The sequence below is a fragment of the Orcinus orca genome, chromosome 21 (assembly GCF_937001465.1).
Source record: "Orcinus orca chromosome 21, mOrcOrc1.1, whole genome shotgun sequence".
In the NCBI taxonomy this organism is placed as follows: domain Eukaryota; kingdom Metazoa; phylum Chordata; class Mammalia; order Artiodactyla; family Delphinidae; genus Orcinus; species Orcinus orca.
Window position 1 is genome coordinate 28,925,498 of NC_064579.1, and position 21,952 is coordinate 28,947,449.

Below are 21,952 nucleotides of genomic sequence, written 5' to 3' on the forward strand. Positions count from 1 at the left end.
TGCTGCAAGGGTGGTACTGTTCTGTGTCTGCTCTGACCCATGTGGTAGTGATCATTCGAAATGTGGCTGGTGCATCAGAGGAAATGCATGTTTAATTCTAGCTGGTTTGAGTCAACTCATCATGATCTGAGACGGAATTCTCCCCCTAGACTTCCATCTGGCTAGTCTCCATTTTCCTCCTACCCTCTGGTGCTTCCCGCTTAGTCTCCTTTCTAGCCTCCTCTTCTGCTTCATTCTTTCCTGTTTCATGTTATTTCTGGTGTCTGACTTTGGTCTTTTTCATTTATTTCACTTTCTGTGTTTTTCATGGTGGCCTTCATCTAAAGTCCAGAGCTGTCGCCACCATTTATTTCACTGCAGATGACTCACAAAAAGCTTTCTCCCATCCGCACCTCTCTGCCTGACTCAAGACCTGTATTCACAGTGGCCCAGCGGAGAGCTTCACCTGATTGACTCAAAGGCATGTCCCAAACTTGGTGTGTCAGATACAGTATTTACCTTTCCACTCACACGCTCTGTCAGCTGGGCCTCTCTCTTCAAGGTTCCTTCCGCTTTTCTTTACAGAATATACACGTATCCCTCTTGAACTAGTATTTAGTCTTAGATGAACATTACCACTAGTTTTGGGCTGCATTCCCAAGCACATATTAATTCATATAACCTTAGGCAGGTTACTTTATTTTTTTTGGTCTATTTCCTTATTTGTAAATCAGGAATCATAATATCTCCTTCATAGGGCTTTTGTGAGATTCAGTGACATAATGTTTATAGAAAGCCTGGTATGTAATATATATTTACTAAGTCATTACTGCTAACTTAGAAAATGGAGGAGAGGTACCACCACAGGTAAATCTATTAATAATGGCAACAATTGATAGCCGATCCTGAGGGATAAAACAGAAGGGCTAATAAAATTGGATGTAAGAACTCCAGTCATTACCATTTGGAGCTATTATGTAAAAGGCAAGCAAGGCTATGTCTTGTAACCACATTCCTTTAAGAAATATTTATTACAAAGCAGATATGAGTCATTATCCAATCGAGGATAGATAAGAACACACGTATATGATGTACAAAGAGATGAGATGTGAGAAGTACAGATAACAATCCGTGGGAGTTGAAGGAAAAGAGAACTAGTGACACACAGGGTGTCTGGACGACTGCCAAGAGGAGGTGACGTCGGAAATGTAGAATTAGGGCCGACACGTATGGGGAAGGGAGGGAATTCTAGATATAAGAAATAACAATAGCAAAGACATGGAGTTAAGAGCAAAGAGTTTGATGTCTTCAAGCAAAAGATGAGTGAAGGAGAGCTGTGTGAGTTCAGTGCATCAGGCTGGCGTGAGTATCAGTCACGGAAGGCGGCGAATTTTAGGCTTCGTGGTCTGGACGTCACTGCAGAGTTGAATGGAAGTCATTGAACAGTATTCTTTGTAATTAGTTCATTATGTTTTATTTAAGAAATCACAGTCTTAATTCCATTTTTCTAAAAGCATGTTCTATAACTGAGCCCACAAGATATTTTGGGGAAAAAAAGGGTTTCATGTCCAAACGGGTTTAGAAAATGTTGCATTTTATATCCTTTCCTTAGGGAGTTATAGTTCACGTTTGTGTATTAGTCTCAGAAAAGTACTGTTGTGAAAATGTCTTATTTTGTTTAAGGAACTGTTTTCTAGATTTGTATAAGAAAACAATGATCTAAAATGGTTACACAAAATTTGGGGTTTTCATGAAGTAAATTTTTATGGTTTCAGAAAATTGCGGCTCTCCTGAATTATTCCTTCTGTAATGATTCTAGGTTGCTGAGCCCTGACTTTAACAAAATATATATTTTACTCTTTGAAGCTTAAAATAGTTTATAGATGAATTAGTTTGAGACTCTTCATAAAAACTTGAGTTATGAAGGCTATAAACTATATAAATTTTCAGTTACACTTGTGTGTCACCTCTTATATCCACTTTAATTCTGTTTAGGAATTACAATTTTATGTTAGATGAGATGAAAGGGAAACAATAAACTTAATATTTGGGGATTTTTTTCCTGTTACTTTTCATGTGTCTTGTAAAATCTGATGCATTTTGTTGTCATTAAATAATCAACTACATCTTGGAACACGTGTTTTCAATGAGTTGAACAGAGAACTGAACTCTGGAGAAGTTGACCTAGAGTGCTTTAAGTCCTCACAGACTGTGCTGATTTCATTTTTTTTTTTTTTTTTTACGGTACGCGGGCCTCTCACTGTTGTGGCCTCTCCCGTTGCGGAGCACAGGCTCCGGACGCGCAGGCCCAGCGGCCATGGCTTACAGGCCCAGCCGCTCCGTGGCACGTGGGATCTTCCCGGACCGGGGCACGAACCCGTGTCCCCTGCATCGGCAGGCGGACTCTCAACCACTGCGCCACCAGGGAAGCCCTGATTTCATTTTTGATTTCTAACATGTAACACATTCTGCTAAGGTGGTACAACTAGCCATAATGTCTTCTAGGAGTTTATAATTTAATAGGAGAGAAAAACATGATTGTATTTGTTATCTATTGAGGTGTAACATATTATTCCGTACCTTAATGGCTTAAAATGACAAACATTTATTATCTCACGGTCTCTGTGGGTCAGATGTGTTTAGCTGGTGGCTTCGCGCTCAGGGTCGGTCTGAGGCTGCAGTCAAGGTGTCCGCCGGGGCCGTGGTCACATCCTGGCTTCCCTGGGGAGGAGCTGCCCCCGCGCTCATCACACGGCTGTCAACAGGCCTCGGGTCCTCTGTGGCTGTTGGCTGCAGAGTCTGTTTCTTGACACTTGAGCCTCTTCACAGAGCTCCTCACAACAGGACAGCTTGCTCCTCTAGAGCGATGGATCAGGGAGGGGCGGGGACAGGAAGAGGGAGAGGTAGTGACAGTGGGAGCATAGGGGAGGTGAGCGAGACAAGCATGGTCTTCTCAGAACCTAACCTCAGAAGTGACACCCCGTCGCTTTTGCCATATTCTCTTCGTTAGAAACAGTTCACTGGGTCCAGCCCACACCCCAGGGGAGACTGTACAGGGGTGTGACTGCAAAGAGGGCCGTGCTAGAGGCTGCCGACCCCAGTGGTGCTCAAGTAGGAGTTTTGCGTAAATAGTGACATCGCGCTAGACTGTGATGAGACACCGATGAGCAGAGTGCACTTGAGGTTAACTCAGTTCCAGATGCGGGTTCGGTGAGGCTTCCTGGGAGAGGAAGCATCTGGGCGGCTGTAAAGAGCCTCGCTGGAAGAGGCGTTGGTCGTGGGGAGGCTGCCTTTCAGTAGGAAAGGGTGGCACGAGCCCAGGAGCGCTGAGAGCTCTCTGCTGTCTCAAAGCACAGTCAGTGTGTGGGGCGTAGGGCAGAGTGAGAGCCTGGGGGGGTTCCCGCTACTGGCAAAAAGGCCTGAGCGCGGCTCCGCAGGGGCAGTTGAGGTCCTCACAGTAGTAACCAGATGTCCAGAAACTAGTACGCTGTTTTCAACACCTTTGCCTCTTACAACCCTTTTATAATGTGTGATGGACTAATTCATTAAATATATTAAGCAAGTCAGAATTAGCCCGGGACATTTTATTGTATCTTGTCACGGGTCAGATCACTAGTTGTTGTTGAGGTATAATAAGTTTGCATGATGGAATGAGTATAATCCCAGATTACTGTCTGTGTGGAGAATAACATAGAATTATTGTGTGTTTTGGCTTTGAAGGACTAATGATTTCTTTTGTACAATTTACGTGTGTGTGTGTGTGTGTGTGTGTGTGTGTGTGTGTATTCCTATTTAAATATTGGTGTACTTTTTTCAGTTGGGTAAGACAAATGGTTATTTGCAAATAGATTTATTTACTGTGTTACGTTTACGCAGATTTGTCGTTTCAGTCCAGGTTTTAGGGCCTGTGTTAGTCTCCTCGGGCTGCCGTAACAAGCCACCACAGGCTGAGTGGCTTAAACAGCAGACATTTATTTTCTCCCAGTTCTGGAGGCTGGATGTCCAAGATCAAGGTACCAGCAGGGTTGGTTTCTCTTGAGGCCTCTCTTCCTGGCTTGTGGGCAGCCACCTTCTTGCTGTGTCCTCACATGACCTTTCCTCTGTGGGCTCGCTCACAGAGCGAGGTCTCAGGCATCTCTTCCTCTTTTTATAAGGACATCAGTCCTGTTGGACTAGAGCCCCACCTTTATAACCTCATTTAACCTGAATTACCTCCCTAAAGACCCTTTGGGGTTAGGGCTTCAAAATGAATTAGTGGGGCAGGGGTGGGGTGGGGACAGGGACAGACACTTCAGTCCATAACAGGGCCTTAAATTATTTTTCTATATGTAATTACATTTAATACTAATATTTCTTAATTTATCATTTTAAAAACAATGTATATAAATACATTATATAAATATTATTACCTTATAAATTTAATAGCTTATATATAGCTACTAAAAGTTACTTATTTTTAAAAATGCACACTAATTTTGTAATGCTAAAACAAGTACTTTTTTTTTTTTTTTTTTTTTGCTGTATGCGGGCCTCTCACTGTTGTGGCCTCTCCCGTTGCGGAGCACAGGCTCCGGATGCGCAGGCTCAGCGGCCATGGCCATGGCTCACGGGCCCAGCCGCTCCACGGCATGTGGGATCCTCCCGGACCAGGGCATAAACCCGTGTCCCCTGCATCGGCAGGCAGACTCTCAACCGCTGTGCCACCAGGGAAGCCCTAAAACAAGTACTTTTAAGTAATTCTTAAAATAGCATAATAATGATATATACTGTAGCTTTTTAAATCTAATGGTACCCTAGTCACCAGTAACTGACCATTATTGGTCTGTCATTTTTCTATGAGTTGTAGATCTTTCTCAAAGTTACCAAAAGGGGAAAAAGAATGAATAATTTGTCTCATGGATATAATTTTTAACTGCTAAGTATTCTTTCTTTAAATTCTGTAACTGGGAAAACTTGCTATCTATTAGAAATATATTTTCTTGTAACTATAAAGGTAATTATTTCCCACCACACATAAAGGAAATTGATTTGTGAACAATATAGGTAGAAAAAGTGTTTCCTGTTTTCTTTCCTCTTAGGTCACAACTAAATGACATTGCTTGAAAATAAAAACAAATGAACTTGTTTATCCAGCTGCTAAGCTAATTTTTCTTCAGGAAAATTGAAACTTAGTAGGACTTGTTAGTCTGTGATATGTTTTGCTTCAAAACATTATTAATTTTGCTCCTAAAGTACACCTTCATTTGAATCTGACTTGATAAACAAATAGAAAAACAAACCAAAATGAACCTTTTTAATTTAGATTTTTAAAATTTGATACTTGTTTACATGTTTAAGTCATTATACCATATACCATTGACGGTGATGGCCGGTTTAAGAGGGAGGAGTGGTGGGTGTGGGTGTGTCTGTTTGTCTGTCTTATAAACCCTAAATATTTCAAGCGCCTGGATAACACTATTTCCTAGAAGTATATGTTGCTTCAAAAAAATATTAACCACAAAATATGTTCATTTATTATTAGAGTTGTTGTTTAAGGTATGTCTGTGTTAGAGCGTCATGAATTCTTAATATTGTCCACTTCAAAGGTTGTCAGATTAATGATCTCTAAATTCCATTCTCACTTGAAACTAAATGTTAGTCATTCCTTTAAAAAAGACTTACTCGTATTTCCAAATAAATTAGTCAAGATTTTGTTTAACTACAACCAACCTCTCCAGGACAAAAATTAAGATTTTGGAAAGTTTGAAATATCAGTAGAGTCTTCAAGAAACTACTAAGCAAGGTATATATTGAAGGCTGCTCAATTTTGGGAATTGAGCAATCCCTCAATCCCCTACATTTAGGGAAAAGAGAGTTGTTTTTTCAGAAATGCTAACGTAGAACTTGTCATTTCAGAAAACTATGGTAAAACATTTAGTAAGGAAAGCTTCAACATAATATGTAAATATAATAGAATTATATGGTATAACAGTATTATAGAAATGTAAATAAAATAGTATAAAAGAGTACTATACAGTATAATAGTATTAAATAAATATAAAGAAAATAATATGGCAGGTAAAAATGATCTTTTTGTGTTTCTAAATTGTTTATTTTGTTAAGTAACCAATTAGATTATTTTAATTTAAATCCAACAGCCTATCACACAGTGACCTCTTCCTCTTCTGACATCCCGAGGAAGTTCATTTTCGGCCCGTTGTTGAGCGTTATTGCTGTTTTGTGTCGTTGCGCGTCTGTTAATCTTTGCAGCGATTTGTAGAATACTCTTGTTCCTAGAAAGGCCACAAAGTAAATCTCATGGATCTCAATTACTGTTGAGTCAGAGATCATAGATGGTTCGGGATATACAAACAGAAAAGAATTATATTGGAAAACCACACTCGAACCTTATATTCCCAGTCTAGAATGTTTTGTTCTTGTATGCTGGTCATTTTTGAAAAAGAACAGGAGTGAACAAAGGGAGTTGAGAAGGCTTTCAAATTATATTTGTAGTGATATAGTCACCATCCTCCTCCACCGTCTAAATCGCAGCCGTAGTTATTTCACTTCTCGATCCTCTGGCCTCTTGCTTCCTTTTTCTGTAGCGTGGCTCCCGCTGGCACCAGCTCAGGTCGCAGTCTCAGGGGAACGGCGGCAGCAGGGAGCAGTGCTTGTAGATGTGGAAGAACTAGGCGGGGCGGGGGGGGGGGGGGGACCAGGTCACCTGTCACAACATTCCTGTGGGGCTTTGACCATCGCAAACATTCAGGGATTTTGAGAGCTTTGGTTTGCCTCTTTGAGGTCATTTCCATACCATTTACTTAAAATTTTTTTTTTTTTTTGCGGTACACGGGCCTCTCACTGTTGTGGCCTCTCCGTTGTGGAGCACAGGCTCCGGACGCGCAGGCTCAGCGGCCATGGCTCACGGGCCCAGCCGCTCCGTGGCATGTGGGATCTTCCTGGACGGGGACACGAACCCGTGTCCCCTGCATCGGCAGGTGGACTCTCAACCACTGCGCCACCAGGGAAGCCCTACTTAAAAATTTTACCAGAATAAATATTGCTGTTTACTCCTCCTGCCTTTCACAGTCCTTTCAGCTGACCTTTTGCGAATTCTTGATCCACTCAAGCCTGGTCTGAACTCTCAGTCAGCAGTTCTCAGATTGGTGCCGGAACCAGCAATATCAGCACTGTCCAGAAACTGGCGTGAAATCCAGATTCTCAGGATCCACCCCAGACCCGCTGCCTCAGAAGCTCTGGGGCTGAGGCTCAGCCTTGCAGATGACCCTGAGGCATCCCAAAGTTTTAGAACCACTGGTCCAAGCGAGATTAGTTGTGTGCTCAACGGGCTAGTTGGGTCAAATTCTGGTGTTTTAACTAGAACATGTGGATCTATTATTTATTGGTAAACTTTCATTTTATTCTTGTTTCATTAAGAAAAAGAAAAAAATAATAGCAGTTACTTACCCATTGTAGGGAACAGACATGGGGAATAGGGAAGGGGCTTTCCATCTGGGTCCTGTAAACTTCAGGTACTGCTTTCCTAATTTAAATCTTTCTCAGTTATGTGAGGTGTTTCATTTGAACTCATTTTCCTTAGAAGCGTTTTAGATATTTTGCTAGGAAAATTGGCATCTTATGTATCTTAATCTTCCCCCTGCAGCTATTAAAGTGAGCTCAGAAGTGGTTTTTACCACAGCAGCCAGCAGGATGATAGACATAAACTTTTAGAACTCTAGTAGAAGACAGAAATTTTAGTGACACACCTATAATGGCAAAACGGATACCTAGAATTTTCATGTTATTGAGCAAGTTATATTATTGATCAAGATCTTTGTAGTTTTAAAACTCTTTAGGATTTGTGGAATTCAGCTTTCATCCTTTGAATAACACTGCCTATTGTATAGGTTTAAGGGTCCTTTCAAAACATAAAAGCAAAAGGATTTTTTTTGGTAGACTTCACTCAGTAGAAGTTATTAGTATGTCTGGAACATCATATAAACAAATTTAAGTGGCAAATGGCAAGCTAATAATATTTGTAATATATGGCATATTAATAAACTTAGTATAGAAAGAGATCTTGCTAATTAGTAAGAAAAAGACAAATGAAATAATGGGGAAAAGGACATGAATAGGAAATTTAAGAGATATGAATGATCCACACCAGTGAACAAATGTCCTTCCTCCCTAATAATCAAGGTAATACAAATTAAATGCGCATTGTGAGACCAGCTTTTGAAGGCCAACCTGGCAAACGTTAAAAAAGAAAGTTACTGCCCAGTATTGGCCCAGGTTTGGTGGAAAAGACACACTTCTCTTTCTGCTGGGCGCTAAGACGCCATATTTGTTTCCCGTGGTGCTGTGACAGATTGCCACAGATGTGTCCTCTTACAGTGCCGGCAGCCGGGAGTGTGAAATGGGTCTCACGGGCTGAAATCAGTGTGGGCATAACTAGTTCTGTTCGTAGGCTCTCAGTGAAAGTCCGTTTTCTTGCACAGGATCCAGTGATGGTTTAATGCTCTGCGTTTATAGTCTTGAAATTGCACTGGGTCCTGCAGATTATGTAGCTGGTTCTGCCTCTACCTCCTCCTTGCTGTTCCTTCCTCTGAACCTTTTTCTTTTTTGGCTTAATTCTGACCTGTCTTTCCTTGGCCCTGCTGTAACTCTGAAGGCCTTCGGGAGCTCTCCTGTGTCTCCTGGCCCTGCACTCTGCTCCCCCCACCTTGTACTTCCCGTCCCCTGGCCTTTTGACAGTCCTTAGCTGTCAGTAACCCGGCTTTTTCTACCTTCTCAGCAACTGGGAACGTGATAAAAATCCATGCTGATTGCCGTCTGCAACCAATCCACACCATCAAATCTCAGCTGAGCCAATTACGCTGTGTTTAGCGATTCTTTACTTTTCTCTTTTTGACTATCTGTTCTGTTTTTCAGATTTCCCCCCTCACATCTCAGGGTTTCTCTGCCTTGAAGAAGTTATGTTTCTCTGACAAGATTGTATCATACAATCATATTTATCTCTGTTTCAAAGTCTTAATGTGGCTGCTTCAGCAGTTGCCTTTTGCTCGCCTTACCTCCGCACTGTTCCCCCGGTTCACAAGCACAGCCTGTTTCTCACATGGATGGATCGTGTGTGTGTGTGAGAGTGTGCACATATACCCCACCTAGGCTTTGCTGTTGTCTCTGTCCTTTTCTTTGGCGCTAGAGAAGTGTGGGCCCCGTGCATGCTCACATTTACTCCACCCAGCCTCCAGAAGCTAATCCCAGTGAGCTCTGACTCAACGGAGCGTCACGTCACTTTGGTCACTTGTCGTATTTGTTAATGTGCACGTAACATACAAAGTCATTACTTATGCTCGCCTTGTCATCTCTCCCTTTAGTATTCTCAGTCGCTGCCGTTACTTCAGTTGTCATGTCTAGTCAGATGATTCCCAAATGTTCACTTCTGCCATTTTATAGACCATATTTTCAACTACTTGTAGAGGGTTCTCTCCAACTTCAGCTTCAGCACCCCAACTTGACTCACCTTTTCCTTGTTAGCTGCCTCGTGCTCTGCCACTTGTGCTCTTTCTGCACGATGGGTATCCGCACACACGCTGACACGCACACACCCTCCGCCGCGCTTCCTCATGCCCATCTCTTCCTATTGATGGCCCAGCCTCGTGCATGTCTTCTAGGGCAGAAGCCTCGTTACTTTTTACTCCGTTTTTTTTTTTTTAACTGCCACATTTAATTTTTGCTGAATCGATGTGTATTTGGTTTTTTGAACATCACTTGACTACATTTTCTCTTTCCAGTTGCACTACTTCAATCCTAATTCAGGACCTCATTGCCTATGACCTGATGTCCTAAACTATTTCTGAAACCTAAACCGTTCTTCTTAGCACCTAGATATTATTTCTCCTTTGGCCTAAAATCCATGGAGTCCCACAGACCAACATAAGTACATCCGCCCATCATTCTAAAGCCTTCAGCAGTGTCGCCCAGTGCACTTAGCAGTCTTAACTCCTTACTGGCTCTGGACATGTGCTCCACAGACCTTCCACATCCTGCCTCTCTTCCTTCATTCATCCGCTAGGCTTTCCCCCACTTTCTACCCTACTAGCCTCCATCCTGGCCTCGCTCCAATGTGCTGTTTTTCCTGAAGCCTTTACCAGTAAGTTATGAGTGAGTGACAGTATCTTTAAGTGTGAGTAATATTTTTATATTCTGAGGATATTTTTAATCTCTTAAGACATTCTACCGTGTACTATAGCTATTTATTTTATTGTCTCATTAACCTGTAACCTACATGTTTATAATTTTAGAGTAGTATCTTGTTAATAATTACTGAATTAGAAAGTACTGAACAAGACATTATAAAGTCTTGTGAGCTGTGTGACTTTGAGCAAATGATTTTATCCCTCTGAACCTTGGTTACTTAATTAGTGGGAGTAAAGTGAGATGATAATACGTATGTGTGTGTGCATGTATATATATATTATATATATGTAGGTATATATATATATATATATATATATATATAAAATGTAGAATCCCCTGCATGGATCAATAAAGATTTTCTGTCCAATGAGTATCATTCATTTATGTTTCCAATATATAATACTAACAACACAATTTCAGTTATACCAAGCATCACTATAATGGCCCTCGGGGAGAAGCTTGGTCAAAAGGTAAGGTAGAGTATCGTTAGTACCAACTAGAAGTTCAGGAGGTCTAGAGATGGAAACAAGGCACAGCAGATACTAGAACAGGCTAGATATTGACCAGAAACAGTTTAATTAGCTACCATTTTCCTATTTAGGGCTCAGGGGTTTTCTCTTCCGTAGAGGCAGAGGCAGTCCTCAGTATGGTGAGCTCGAGCCCAAGCAGTTAATTATAAATGCCTGTTATCTGGCTCTCTCTGTACTGAAACTCTAATTGGTCTCTATAGTGTTATTATGAAATTGGTTTTATTTTTTATTTCATATTTATTTATTTTTGGTCGCGTTGGGTCTTCATTGCTATGCGCGGATTTTCTCTAGCTGTGGCGAGCGGGGGCTACCCTTTGTTGCGGTGCGCGGGCTTCTCACTGCGGTGGCTTCTCTTGCTGCAGAGCACGGGGCTCTAGGCACGTGGGCTTCAGTAGTTGTGGCATGCGGGCTTAGTAGTTGTGGCTCACATGCTCTAGAGCGCAGGCTCAGTAGTTGTGGTGCACAGGCTTAGTTGCTCCTTGGCATGTGGGATCTTCCCAGACCAGGGCTGGAACCCGTGTCCCCTGCATTGGCAGGCTGATTCTTAACCACTGCGCCACCAGGGAAGTCCCTATGAAATTGGTTTTATAATAATGACCCAAGGTTTGGAGCAGCCCCTAGTACATTCCTCAGTGAGAAGACTTTGCCTTCACTTTGTCTACATACTAGTGATAGGTATTTCTTATTCATCTGCCACAAAGTTGATTTTTCCAAACCTTCACTATAACTCATTTTTAGGGAAGTATTACTTTTCTGTCTTCTTATCTTCTTACTGACTTAACTTAGATTCTAATAATTGTTCTTACTGAATACCACAGTGTGATTCTGTAGAACTATGGACGCAATAAAACTGGGTGAGTTCCAATAGCAAAGAAGGAAGTATTAACTAATTTAATTGACAAACCAATGTTTCCCAGCCTGGTATACTATTCAGATTTTTGTTATAAGTTTGTGAATAAATTAAACTGTTTCTGCCCTAGGGACTCAAGTCAGACATGTGGTTGTGGGAATCTTTGTCTTTCCCACACCACTCTGCATTTTAAAAATTCTTCTGCAGGAAGATCCCAACATACTATAGCTGTTCTTTCTTATGCAGCTAATTTTCCCTGGAGAGAAGCCATAGAAAATCCAAATCAAGTTTTTTTCTAGTCTATTTTCATGTCACTTCTTCGGAGAGCTACACTTTTCTGTTAAATTGTCAATAAATATTCTAATCCAGGAAAAGGGGGACAGTAGGAAATAGGAAGGGGAAAGGAACAAATTCTTAGCGTTAGCAGGCACACTAATGAATGTGTGATGAATTATTCTATATAAATTGCAATATTGTCTCACTTAAAGAAGCTTTTGAAAGTATAGGTGTGGTATATAACTGATTCAGTTTGCTGTACCCCTGAAACTAACACAACATTGTGAATCAACTATAGTCCAATAAAAATTTTAAAAAATAAAAGTATATGTGTGTGTATATATATATAAATAATATACTCAAGAGAATTGAAATCGTATGTTCATACCAAGACTTGTCCATGTGCAGCGTTCATATGCAGTTTATATGAATGTTCATAGCTGCATTGCTCACAATAGCCGGAGGGTGAAAACAACCCACATGTCTGTCAGCTAGTCAGTGGATTTACAAAATGTGGCATATCCATACGATGGAACATTATTCAGCCAGAAAAAGTAATGAAGTACTGATGTACGTGCCGGACACAAACGTCCACATGCTGTGATTTCATTTACGTGAAATGTTCATAATCGGGAAATCCATAGAGACTGAGAGTAGACTTGTGGTAGTGGGGTGGGTGTGTGCCGGGAGGATAGTGTGCAGTGTCTGCCGTGGCTGAAAGGTGTCTTTGGAGTGGTGAAAATGGTCTGGGATTTGTTAGTGGGGTTGTATAGCTCTTTGAATAAACTAAAACCATTGAATTGTATGCTTTACGGTGAATTTTATGGTATGTGAATTAGAGTTCAGATTTTTTAAAAAGTTTACCGAGGAATTAGATTCTTTGGTTACCCTAAAAGTCAGGCCAGTATTTCATGTTATATAGACCACATCAGCTCTTAGTTCAAATATTGTACACAGTGGGGGTCATTTCGGTTCCCACCGCATCTCTATTTGAGTAGAAATAGAACTGAAAGAATCAGGGACTTGGAGTCAGAAATTAGGGAATTGTTCCTGAGTCTTGAGTGACAATGGGCAAGGTGCTACCACCTTTATTCTGTTGCCAGAAATGAGGATCATATGTTTACTCTTGTCAGAGTTTTCCAAATCAAAGGGTTTCTGAGAGGCCATAAGCTTCTTGAGGGCAGGTTTTCCAACAGCTTCCCACCGGGTCTTATACATGTAGATGTTTAATAAATGTGTATTAAATGAATGTTGATTTAAATTGAGAAAGTCATGTGAGAGTGCTGTCTAAACTTTCTTAACGTCCTGTAGGTATGAGATTTAACCGAAAGTATATACTGGTCTATTAGTGGAAACTTAAAAACAGTTTAGATGTTATATTCTATTTCCAAGGTGTTTTGTGACTAATGTATGGCCACACTGAATCAACTTCTTTTCTAGGCCTTCCAGTATTAAAACATGTGCTGACACCAAGAATAAAGGCAACTCATGTTGCTTTTGATTCTATGAAGAATTACTTAGATGCAATTTATGATGTTACAGTGGCTTTTGAGGGGACTGTGGATGATAAAGGGCAGCGGAAAGAAGCGCCGTCCATGGCTGGTAAGTTGGTTTCGAGCGAGTCATGTATGTTCACCCAGGTAGAGTTTATTTTGTAAAAAGGTAGGTGTGTTCTACTACATTACATTGATATGGTTTCCAAGTATATATACTTGTATTTCTCACGTATTTTTTATTAATCTGTAACAGTTGAAATTTCATTAGTCCTGCTAAGTTTGGTACTTCTTGGCTGTCCTGTTAGTCCTTGAACTTGCCCAATATCATTAACTCAGCCTCTTTCCTCCCAAGGTTTACACCAAGAAATGGAAAAGTTACATAAATCTAAGGAAGGAGTGAGGCAGGAGAGTGGAATCTAGCGGCGCCGAGGTGAATCTAAGGAAGGAGTGAGGCAGGAGAGTGCAACCTAGCAGCGCTGAGGTGTGCACTGATGCTCAGTGTCTATCTTTGTATGTGTTTGTCATATAACATCGGTGACATCTAGTGTCACTGACAGTTACGTGACTTTTTCTTTTTTTCAGCCATGTGCTAGGTATTGGGGACCTTTGAGCTACTGTTTATGTCAGAATAACCAGAAAAAACTAGAATTGTAAGCAAGCAGAATGTTTTAGTTAGACATACCCACAGGCACTCGTGATTGCTGTCGCCGTTGGGACGTGGGGTGGGCACAGGACGCGTGTGGAGCCGCCGTCCCCTCCTCGGGGTGTCAGGCTGGGGCCTCACGCTTCGCCTTGGCAGCTGGCGGCCGTGCGGCTAGCTTGCTTGTCAGGTGCTTCTCTCCGTAGCAGCTCTTGAAGGCGGCTGTTCAGAACGTGTTCAGGGGCACAGAGGGTAGCTCCCGGACGTTGGGAGAGAGGACAGACGGCTGAGGCAGGAAGGGACTAAAAGGTGGCAAATTTGATGGTGGCGGGAGGAGGTCAGACCTGGGGCGGCTGCACCTAAAGCAAGACCGACCGACCGCTCTCGTGACCGCCTTCAACTCCGAGGAAAGCCGGAAGCTCACGCTTTTTAAATTTGATTTTAAGTGTAATTCTTTGGCATGTATTATACATCATACAGTTTAAAAATCAAAAGTATATAAAGTGTACAGTGAAACGGCCTGTTTCCACCCTGTCCCCATCCACCTGGTCTCCCCCTTCCCCTCCGCAGCGGTAACCACTTTTCTTCCTTTCTTGTGTATCGTGTGTACAAATTTACTGTCCATCCCTCTTACAGAAAAGGCAACGTATAATACTTTTTTTTCTTTTTTAACCGTGGAAGGAGTCATTCACCCAGTTCTCCATTTGAGGACAGTGCATTTAGTTATTCACCAGTATTGCCATCCGTTTACCAAACGTTGTTCAAAAAGTAAGATTAAACACATTTTTATTGTTTATGAAGACCAGATCTAATTCCCATAATAACCTTTTAAAAATGCTGCTTTATCATGTCACCATCCAGTCCTAGGAACTCGTGGGCTGGGCCGCGCCCACGGGATCAGCGCTGGCGTCCCGGGACTCAGCATCCTGGTCCCTAAGCCCCTCCTTCACATCGTTTCCTCCTACTCTGTGCTGCTCGCTGGGTGGGACCGCTTTCCTCGCTGTCACTGAAACCCTCCTGCACCTCCATGCGGGCTCTGACCGAGGGCCGTGTGTAGGCCAGGCCACCTTCCCCTCTGTTGCTCTCATCCAAGTCTGCACCCTTGTCCCCACGAAGGCTTCCCTCGCTCCTCTGCTTGCTAGCTCACGAAGCTTCCTCTTGCTCTCCACTCCCGTGGCACAAAGTGCACGTAAGGTTAGCACTTGGCATGTGGCTAATCTGCCCCTGCCCAGGTAGATCAGAAGTGCCTTTGGAGGCAAACCGTTTTCAGCTGTGTCTCCCGGGCTCCAGACCCAGCGCCCCATCTCGTTGCTCCACTTGCTCTGCACCGTAGCCGACGGGGCTTTGTGTATTCATGACGGAGGGTCTCTGTTTTTGAAAAGGCTGGCTTTCCTAGCTGTCACACTCAGAAGCCATGTGGAAAACAAAATGTGTCATTTCGTCAATTAAGAGTAAATATTTCCGCAAGGAAGACTACAGCAGAGTAAAAGCAAAAGACAAGCGGAGGGTTGCAGAGAAAAAGGCTGATTTCCTTACTGTACAAAGTGTTCCTATAAATTGATATGATCAGTAGTAACTCAGTAGAAAAATGGGTAAAGGGCAAGAACAGACAGTTCACAGAAAAAAATTGTTCAACCTCATTCATAATAAGAAAAATTAAAACGTATAATGAGATACCATTTTTTTACTATCAGACTGGCAAAAATCCCCATTAACAGGTTAGATAACAGGCCCTGTGGGTGAGATTAAAGTATCTCAGAGACTTTCATACTTTGCTGGTAGGAGTGCAATACAGTGCAACCTCTGTAGAAGTTGTCCAGACAATGTCTGTCAAAGTTACTAAAGCATTTACATTCCCACTGCTGAGACATTATTCTACAAATATACCTGTGCACGTAAGAGATGACATCTGTTGTGTGTTGATTTTGATTGTGAGTTGAGACCTGTAGCTTGAAAAACTCATTATTACATAAACTGATTGATACGCTGCTCTACTTAGTCTAGTATAAATTAAGATTCACTTTAAATTTAGATGTAAGTAGGGTTAAGTATAAAATTCCATAACTTGGAATATTGTAGGTACCTTGTGGCTGAGTTGAATAAGTATTAAATGTTATCTCCATACACAGTGGGCTGTTATTTAATATTCATATTTGATAGCCCAATTAAAAATTTTTTTCCATAAAGTTGCTAGATTGTTCATAGATATGCCGTAGACCGGTGTTTCTCAAAGCCCTGTAGGAGGATCGAGGTTCCATCAGAGTTACCTGGGTGGCCTCAGCTGCACTGCAGACTGCTGACGGGCTCGCTGCAGCGGGGCTGAAGCTGCGTGCTGGTGACCCCGCAGGGGTCCTTGCGGTGGCCAGCGTCTGGTAGCGTGGGTCTCATGAGGCCTCGTGTCAGAGAGGGCGACGGCAGGTAGTGAACCGTGTCCTTCCCGTTTCGTGGTCTGTTTCATTAGAATGTGGGTATGGCTCAGAGCCATCTGGGCGTCCTCTTGTGGTTCATCTGGTCTTTTCAGCAAAGTCTGAGCGCTTTCGTGGACAGCGTCCATTGGGCAGAGGTGAGACAGGGCAGTTTGATTGTAATTGATTTATAAATCCTGTTTTTAAAATGGGTGGTGTACCAGAAGAAATTGTGAGCTAAAGGACAACAATTGATATTCTGTTTAAGCGTTTTATATGGTTCTAGGTAACTTTTTTGTCTTAATATTTTCTTATACGAAAAGAAAACATATTCAGAGGGAAAGAAGGGAAAAAACTCTACAAACTCACCTGTCCAGATGCAGCCCCAGACAACAGTTCAGATGTTTCCCTCAAAGTCTTCTTTTCTGTAATGTCTGTATGTTGGCGTGATGTGCCTTTATGTATTTTTTTAAATGAGATGTTATATATGTATATATATCTTCATATCCTGCTTTTTTTCCCCTTAATAGTGTGTCATGAACATCTTTACATGTCAGTATATACACTTATGTAATTTTTGTATAAGGCTACGTAGTGTTCATTGGTGTGAATATACAACAATGTATCTATCCAGTTTTTGTTGGATTTAGGTCATATTGGTTTTTTGTTTTTGTTTTCAGAGGGAAGGGGGCAGGTTGAAAGGCGGACGGTAAGCAGTATGGGCACCACCTGCGGGCCCGGCGTGCAGAGGCGCACAGCTCAGCCCGCACACATCCTGGGCCCCGCTGTCTGTGCTCTGCCTTTCTCGCTAGGCTCCCCAGGCACAGAGCACTCGGGACTCGGTCTCTGAGAGACTAGACCTTGTGACATGTGTGGATACTTGGAAGACTTTCTGTTTGGCCCTAGCGTATCAATATACTCTAGGGACCTGCTGGAAAAGCTATAGTTAGAAAACAATTACACCTTAATTTGAGTACTTTCCTACATTCCCTAAATATTATGGATAATTGTTGCTCATGCCCTATGAAATGTGCCCCAACTAAAAGCATTTTTACTAATATAGACACAAAAGCTTTATTGACTATCGAGGAAAGTATTCGTTACTCATTTCTTATCTTTGGTGGGAGAACCTCCTGGGTGCGCTGAGAGTTGATCTGGTGCTTGTATGGTCTGTATCTGGACGCCTGACCACAGGGACTGGGCCAGCCTGTCTCCACTGCTGACGACACTGGGCCTTGGTTCGTTCATCCCCACGGGGAGACAGCAGTCCTTGCCTAGAGAGGTGCACGAAGGTCCAATGAAGTGACGTGCACGAAAGCGTGGTGTAAATACCACAGTACCGTGTACATTTTAGGTGGGAAAACCTAAAAGCACCCATGCGAACTTCAGGGCCCTTTCCTCACGCCAGCATCTTACTAGAGGCCTTGCTGACACGTCCCAAACACTTGAGTTCACAAGCATTCGTTCCTGACGCTGGAAGTGCAGTCGGTTTCGTTTCCTTGCGGACTCTGTACGTCTGTGCACGGGACTTGGAATATCAAGAATAAATGCAGTGTCAGTTGGATGACCACTTAATTAACAGAAGTGTTGAGGGGCAGGCGTAGGTAATTAAGTGAAGGTAGGAAAGTTGGTGTCGGCATCTGCATTTTTATGTATCAGAAATAGAAATAGGAAGGTGAGGTGAGAAGTCACGTGCAGCCAACAGATTCTGGTCAGTCACCTGCAGCGCACGTGTGTGTGGGGTCCTGTCCCACGTGCTCCCAACACCCTCACGTTGCAAAGAGGAATCAGAGGAGGTGGCTTTCCGTGGTCGGCTACGTCTTGTTTCCCTTCATAATAACGTAGCTCATGACAACCTCTCAGGCAGGGGCTGCTGCTGTCACCTCCCTCGTACGGATGTGGAAACAGGCACAGAGAGGCTGACAGGTATGCGCAGGGCTGGTGAGGGCTCAGAACCCAGGCCGCTGGCTCACTGGCTGTGCTCTTGGCCCATGCCCAGTTCAGCTCCTGAAAGCACTTCTTAAGCCAGTCTTTGATTTAAAGGGAAATGGAACTTGAGGAAAATTAAGAGAAAAATATTGAAAAAGTAAAATCTTCCCTGTGGCAGTGTTTTTGCACATTTATCATCAAAGCCAATTCACTCCTAAAAGTGTAGAAAAAATGAGAGAATTTTTGATGACCTAAGTGCAGCATGTTACTCAGAGCAGTTGTAGCGAGCACTTAGCAGAAAGAGGTGTGTGTGGTCCAGAGGCAGAACCCTCTTTAAGGGTTAGCTTAAAGTCTTCCGCAAACTCTGCAGCACACTAGTCACCGCTTCTCAGAACACGTCTTTGGACACATATCGGCTTGAGATAAAAGGGCTCGGCCTCCTACTTGCGTGCCCACCCAGGGAACATAGTCTTCTCTTAAATCTCGTAGCAATATTTCCTTGTTCTCCAGGAATTTAAGTATGTTAATATGCTCATGTCTCCACAGAAAGCCACCTGCAGAAAAGGGTATTTCCGGACTCAAAGTTCTGTCTTATCTTGGAATAAATCCTGACCTTATCCCTTGTGCCATGTGGGCTGCAAAAAGGACCATCTGCTTTTTTCAAATTAGCATGTTTTGGGAGCTGTAATTATTGAAGGGCTCATAGCTATTCCACGGAAAGAAATTTGGTTCCTGAACCACATAGAATACGTTAAAATACAGCAAGGATCAGGAAAGCAAGGAGTACCAGTGAGTAGAAACCACTGGCAAGTCACAGAGGAGCGGGGAGGACTGTGGAGCCGTGGAGGCAGGGCCCAGGCCGGCCCAGCACTAGGACCGAGGGGTTAAGTGCCCCTGTGCGCCCAGTGCTGCCAGCGACACCCATCCCTGCCCTGTGGGGCTCACCGCCCAGTGGGAGCAGCGGGGACGCGCGACAAGCCCTAGGCTTGGGACCGGAGGCTGGTGGCCCCGTGAAGGGGATTGGTGGGTCTGATGGTGGTTGGCATCTGGGGATCCCTTCGGAGGGTGGGTCCGTGCTTCTGGTAGAGGCCAGCCTCCTGACCCTGGGCTGCCTGTCGAATCTACTAAAGGTTGTTGTATGGAAAGTCACATTTGGTTGATTTAACTCGTGACCTAGTTAACTGTGGAAGACTTGGAAGTTATTACTACTTCAGCTTGAAACCCAAAACCACCAGTTTATGATCTTTGTTTTCTTCTTCTTTTTTTTTTTTTTTTTGGCTAAAGAAAAAATCTGGTCTTCATTGTTTTTAAACTTTTTTAAAGCTCATTTTTATCGTTTTATGTAACTGTGAATTCTAAAATAATAAAAATGAAATATTTTTGTTTCTTGTTAGAATTTCTCTGCAAAGAATGTCCAAAAATTCATATTCACATCGATCGTATAGACAAAAAAGATGTCCCAGAAGAACAAGTATACATGAAAAGATGGCTTCATGAACGTTTTGAAATAAAAGATAAGTGAGTAATGACAGTTCTAGCCCTTCAGAAACAGTGGCTCGACACAGTCACTATAGTAAACAGCGTGAGACGAATGTAAACAGTTTTATTATCTTAAGAAAGCCTTTTATGAACTCAAGTCAGGTCTCATTCCATGCCTCCTCTGTCCATGTTTTAAACTTGACTGTTACAGGTCACTGTGAAAGATCTTGTTATGGGGGCTGTCCTTTGTTATTTACTGCATTTCAATAATTTGTGTATAAAGATATAAAATTTTTTAAAGAAGAGAGAGACACACAGAAAGCTTTGTACTGTTGAGCTGCCCCAGGCCCGCCCTCCCGGGTCCAGGGGAGTGTGTGCGTGCTGAGGGCAGGCCAGCAGGCCGGCGGTGTGTAGAATCGGGCTGTGGGGTGGAGGATGGTGTCTCACGTGTATGTGGAACTGACTCCAGTGTATTTGTTGGAAGAAGAAGGGGCGGTTGACATTTTCACGAAAAAAGTGTCCTTTTGCTTTTAGTATTTTGGGGCCTAAACCGTTTCTGGGGTTGGCCTTGTGTTTCTCCCACCAATAACATGACTTGGGAGCTAGTGCAGTGTTGGCCCCTGGCTGAGAGTTGCTGTGAGTTAAGTTCCAGGCGGGGCCTCTGGATGCCTCTGGCAAAGGCGGAGCTCGAGGTCAGATGAGGGTGCGCCTGTTAGTCTCCCTGTGATTTACACAGATTTCTAAAGGTAGAAATTTTAGAATTTTCTTCTCTTTTCAGGAAGATAAAAACTGGGTTCTTAGGTTTAGACATAATACTTAGAAATTGAATTTCCGTGGATGAAAATTTCAGCATATATTATTTATTTACTATTCGTTTTGTTTTCAGTGGAAATTTTATCCTTTTTGTTTTTTGAAAGATGTGTTTTAAACATCTATACTTTTTTTCCTCTTTCTGAAAAAAATGGCTCTGTGAGTTATAGGATGCACCATTTAAATTTATTAAGACCACATTGAAAAGAATGGTTTTTAAAGGCTTTAGAAAATACTTCCAGGGCTTCCCTGGTGGCGCAGTGGTTAAGAATCTGCCTGCTAATGCAGGGGACTCGGGTTTGAGCCCTGTTCTGAGAAGATCCCACATGCCGCGGAGCAACTAAGCCCGTGCGCCACAACTACTGAGCCTGCGCTCTAGATCCTGCAAGCCACAACTACTGAGCCCACGAGCCACAGCTACTGAAGCCCACGCACCTAGAGCCCATGCTCCCCAACAAGAGAAGCCACCGCAATGAGAAGCCCATGCATTGCAACAAAGAGTAGCCCCCGCTCGCTGCAACTAGAGAAAGCCCGCGTGCAGCTACAAAGACCCAATGCAGCCGCTAGAAAAAAAAACTTCCAAAATTCTGTTTATGTTCAGAAATTTTACCTGTGTTTTAGTCTCCTAAAATGCTTCTTCTCAGGAAACTGCCATTGTTTCTCTCCTTGTTGTATGGCAGTAAAATATTTCCTAATTAACCCTCCTAGATTAACTTTAACAAGTGAAAGCTATTAAAAATGTACTGTGTTGAAAATGAAACTATATGAAGTTTATAAACAAATTTCTGTATTTCATTGACTCTCAATTGTGCATGACAATGTGTTAAACCAATTAATCAGCACTACCCACTTTGGATATGGAAGAAATTTTAAAAGTACGATTTATGTGTTTTGACATGAAAATCTGTTATCAGAAAAAAAAACCCTGAACAATATGATTAATATCCTATGTATTTTGTGTTATAGGTGTTTATATGTATATTTAGAATGAGTCTGGACGTTTTAAAACAGTGATTTTCTCTAGGGAGTGTGAGTTGAAAGGCAACAGAAAGACTTTCCCTTTTTGTACTTTGTGTTTCAGATTTTTATGTTGAGTGTATTCTGCTATTATAACTTTACATTTTTAAAATAAGGAAACTGCATTAGCTATGCTACTTTTCCTTCTTTTACCTGCTGTTGTAATTCCATGTGAATAGGGGCGCTGGGGGGGAACTCTCCATCTATAAGAGCTGCTGGTCTTTTCTCTGACTTGTGGTAGAATAGGAGCTGCGCTGAGGAGTGTCTGGAGGGGTAAAGACGGGGGAGGCAGAGAAAAAGCCCGTGTGCGTGTCAGGTCCCTGTGAAGTTTTAAAGATCTAAAGTTTAAAAAACATCCCCAT

At 42.5% G+C, this 21,952-nt stretch overlaps 1 protein-coding gene across 5 annotated transcripts in view; it reads left to right on the forward strand.

Moving 5' to 3' along the window:
* The window catches only part of AGPAT5 (1-acylglycerol-3-phosphate O-acyltransferase 5), a 63,100-nt gene that overhangs the window by 38,375 nt on the left and 2,773 nt on the right, over positions 1–21,952 (forward strand). For 3 of the 5 annotated variants that reach the window (XM_033407788.2, XM_033407789.2, XM_004280913.3), the window contains 2 exons: positions 13,255–13,416; positions 19,679–19,802. In XM_033407788.2, coding sequence (XP_033263679.1) covers positions 13,255–13,416; positions 19,679–19,802 — 286 coding nt within the window. The remainder of the gene's footprint in view (positions 1–13,254; positions 13,417–19,678; positions 19,803–21,952) is intronic. The other 2 variants (XM_033407790.2, XM_033407791.2) reach the window with 1 other exon arrangement.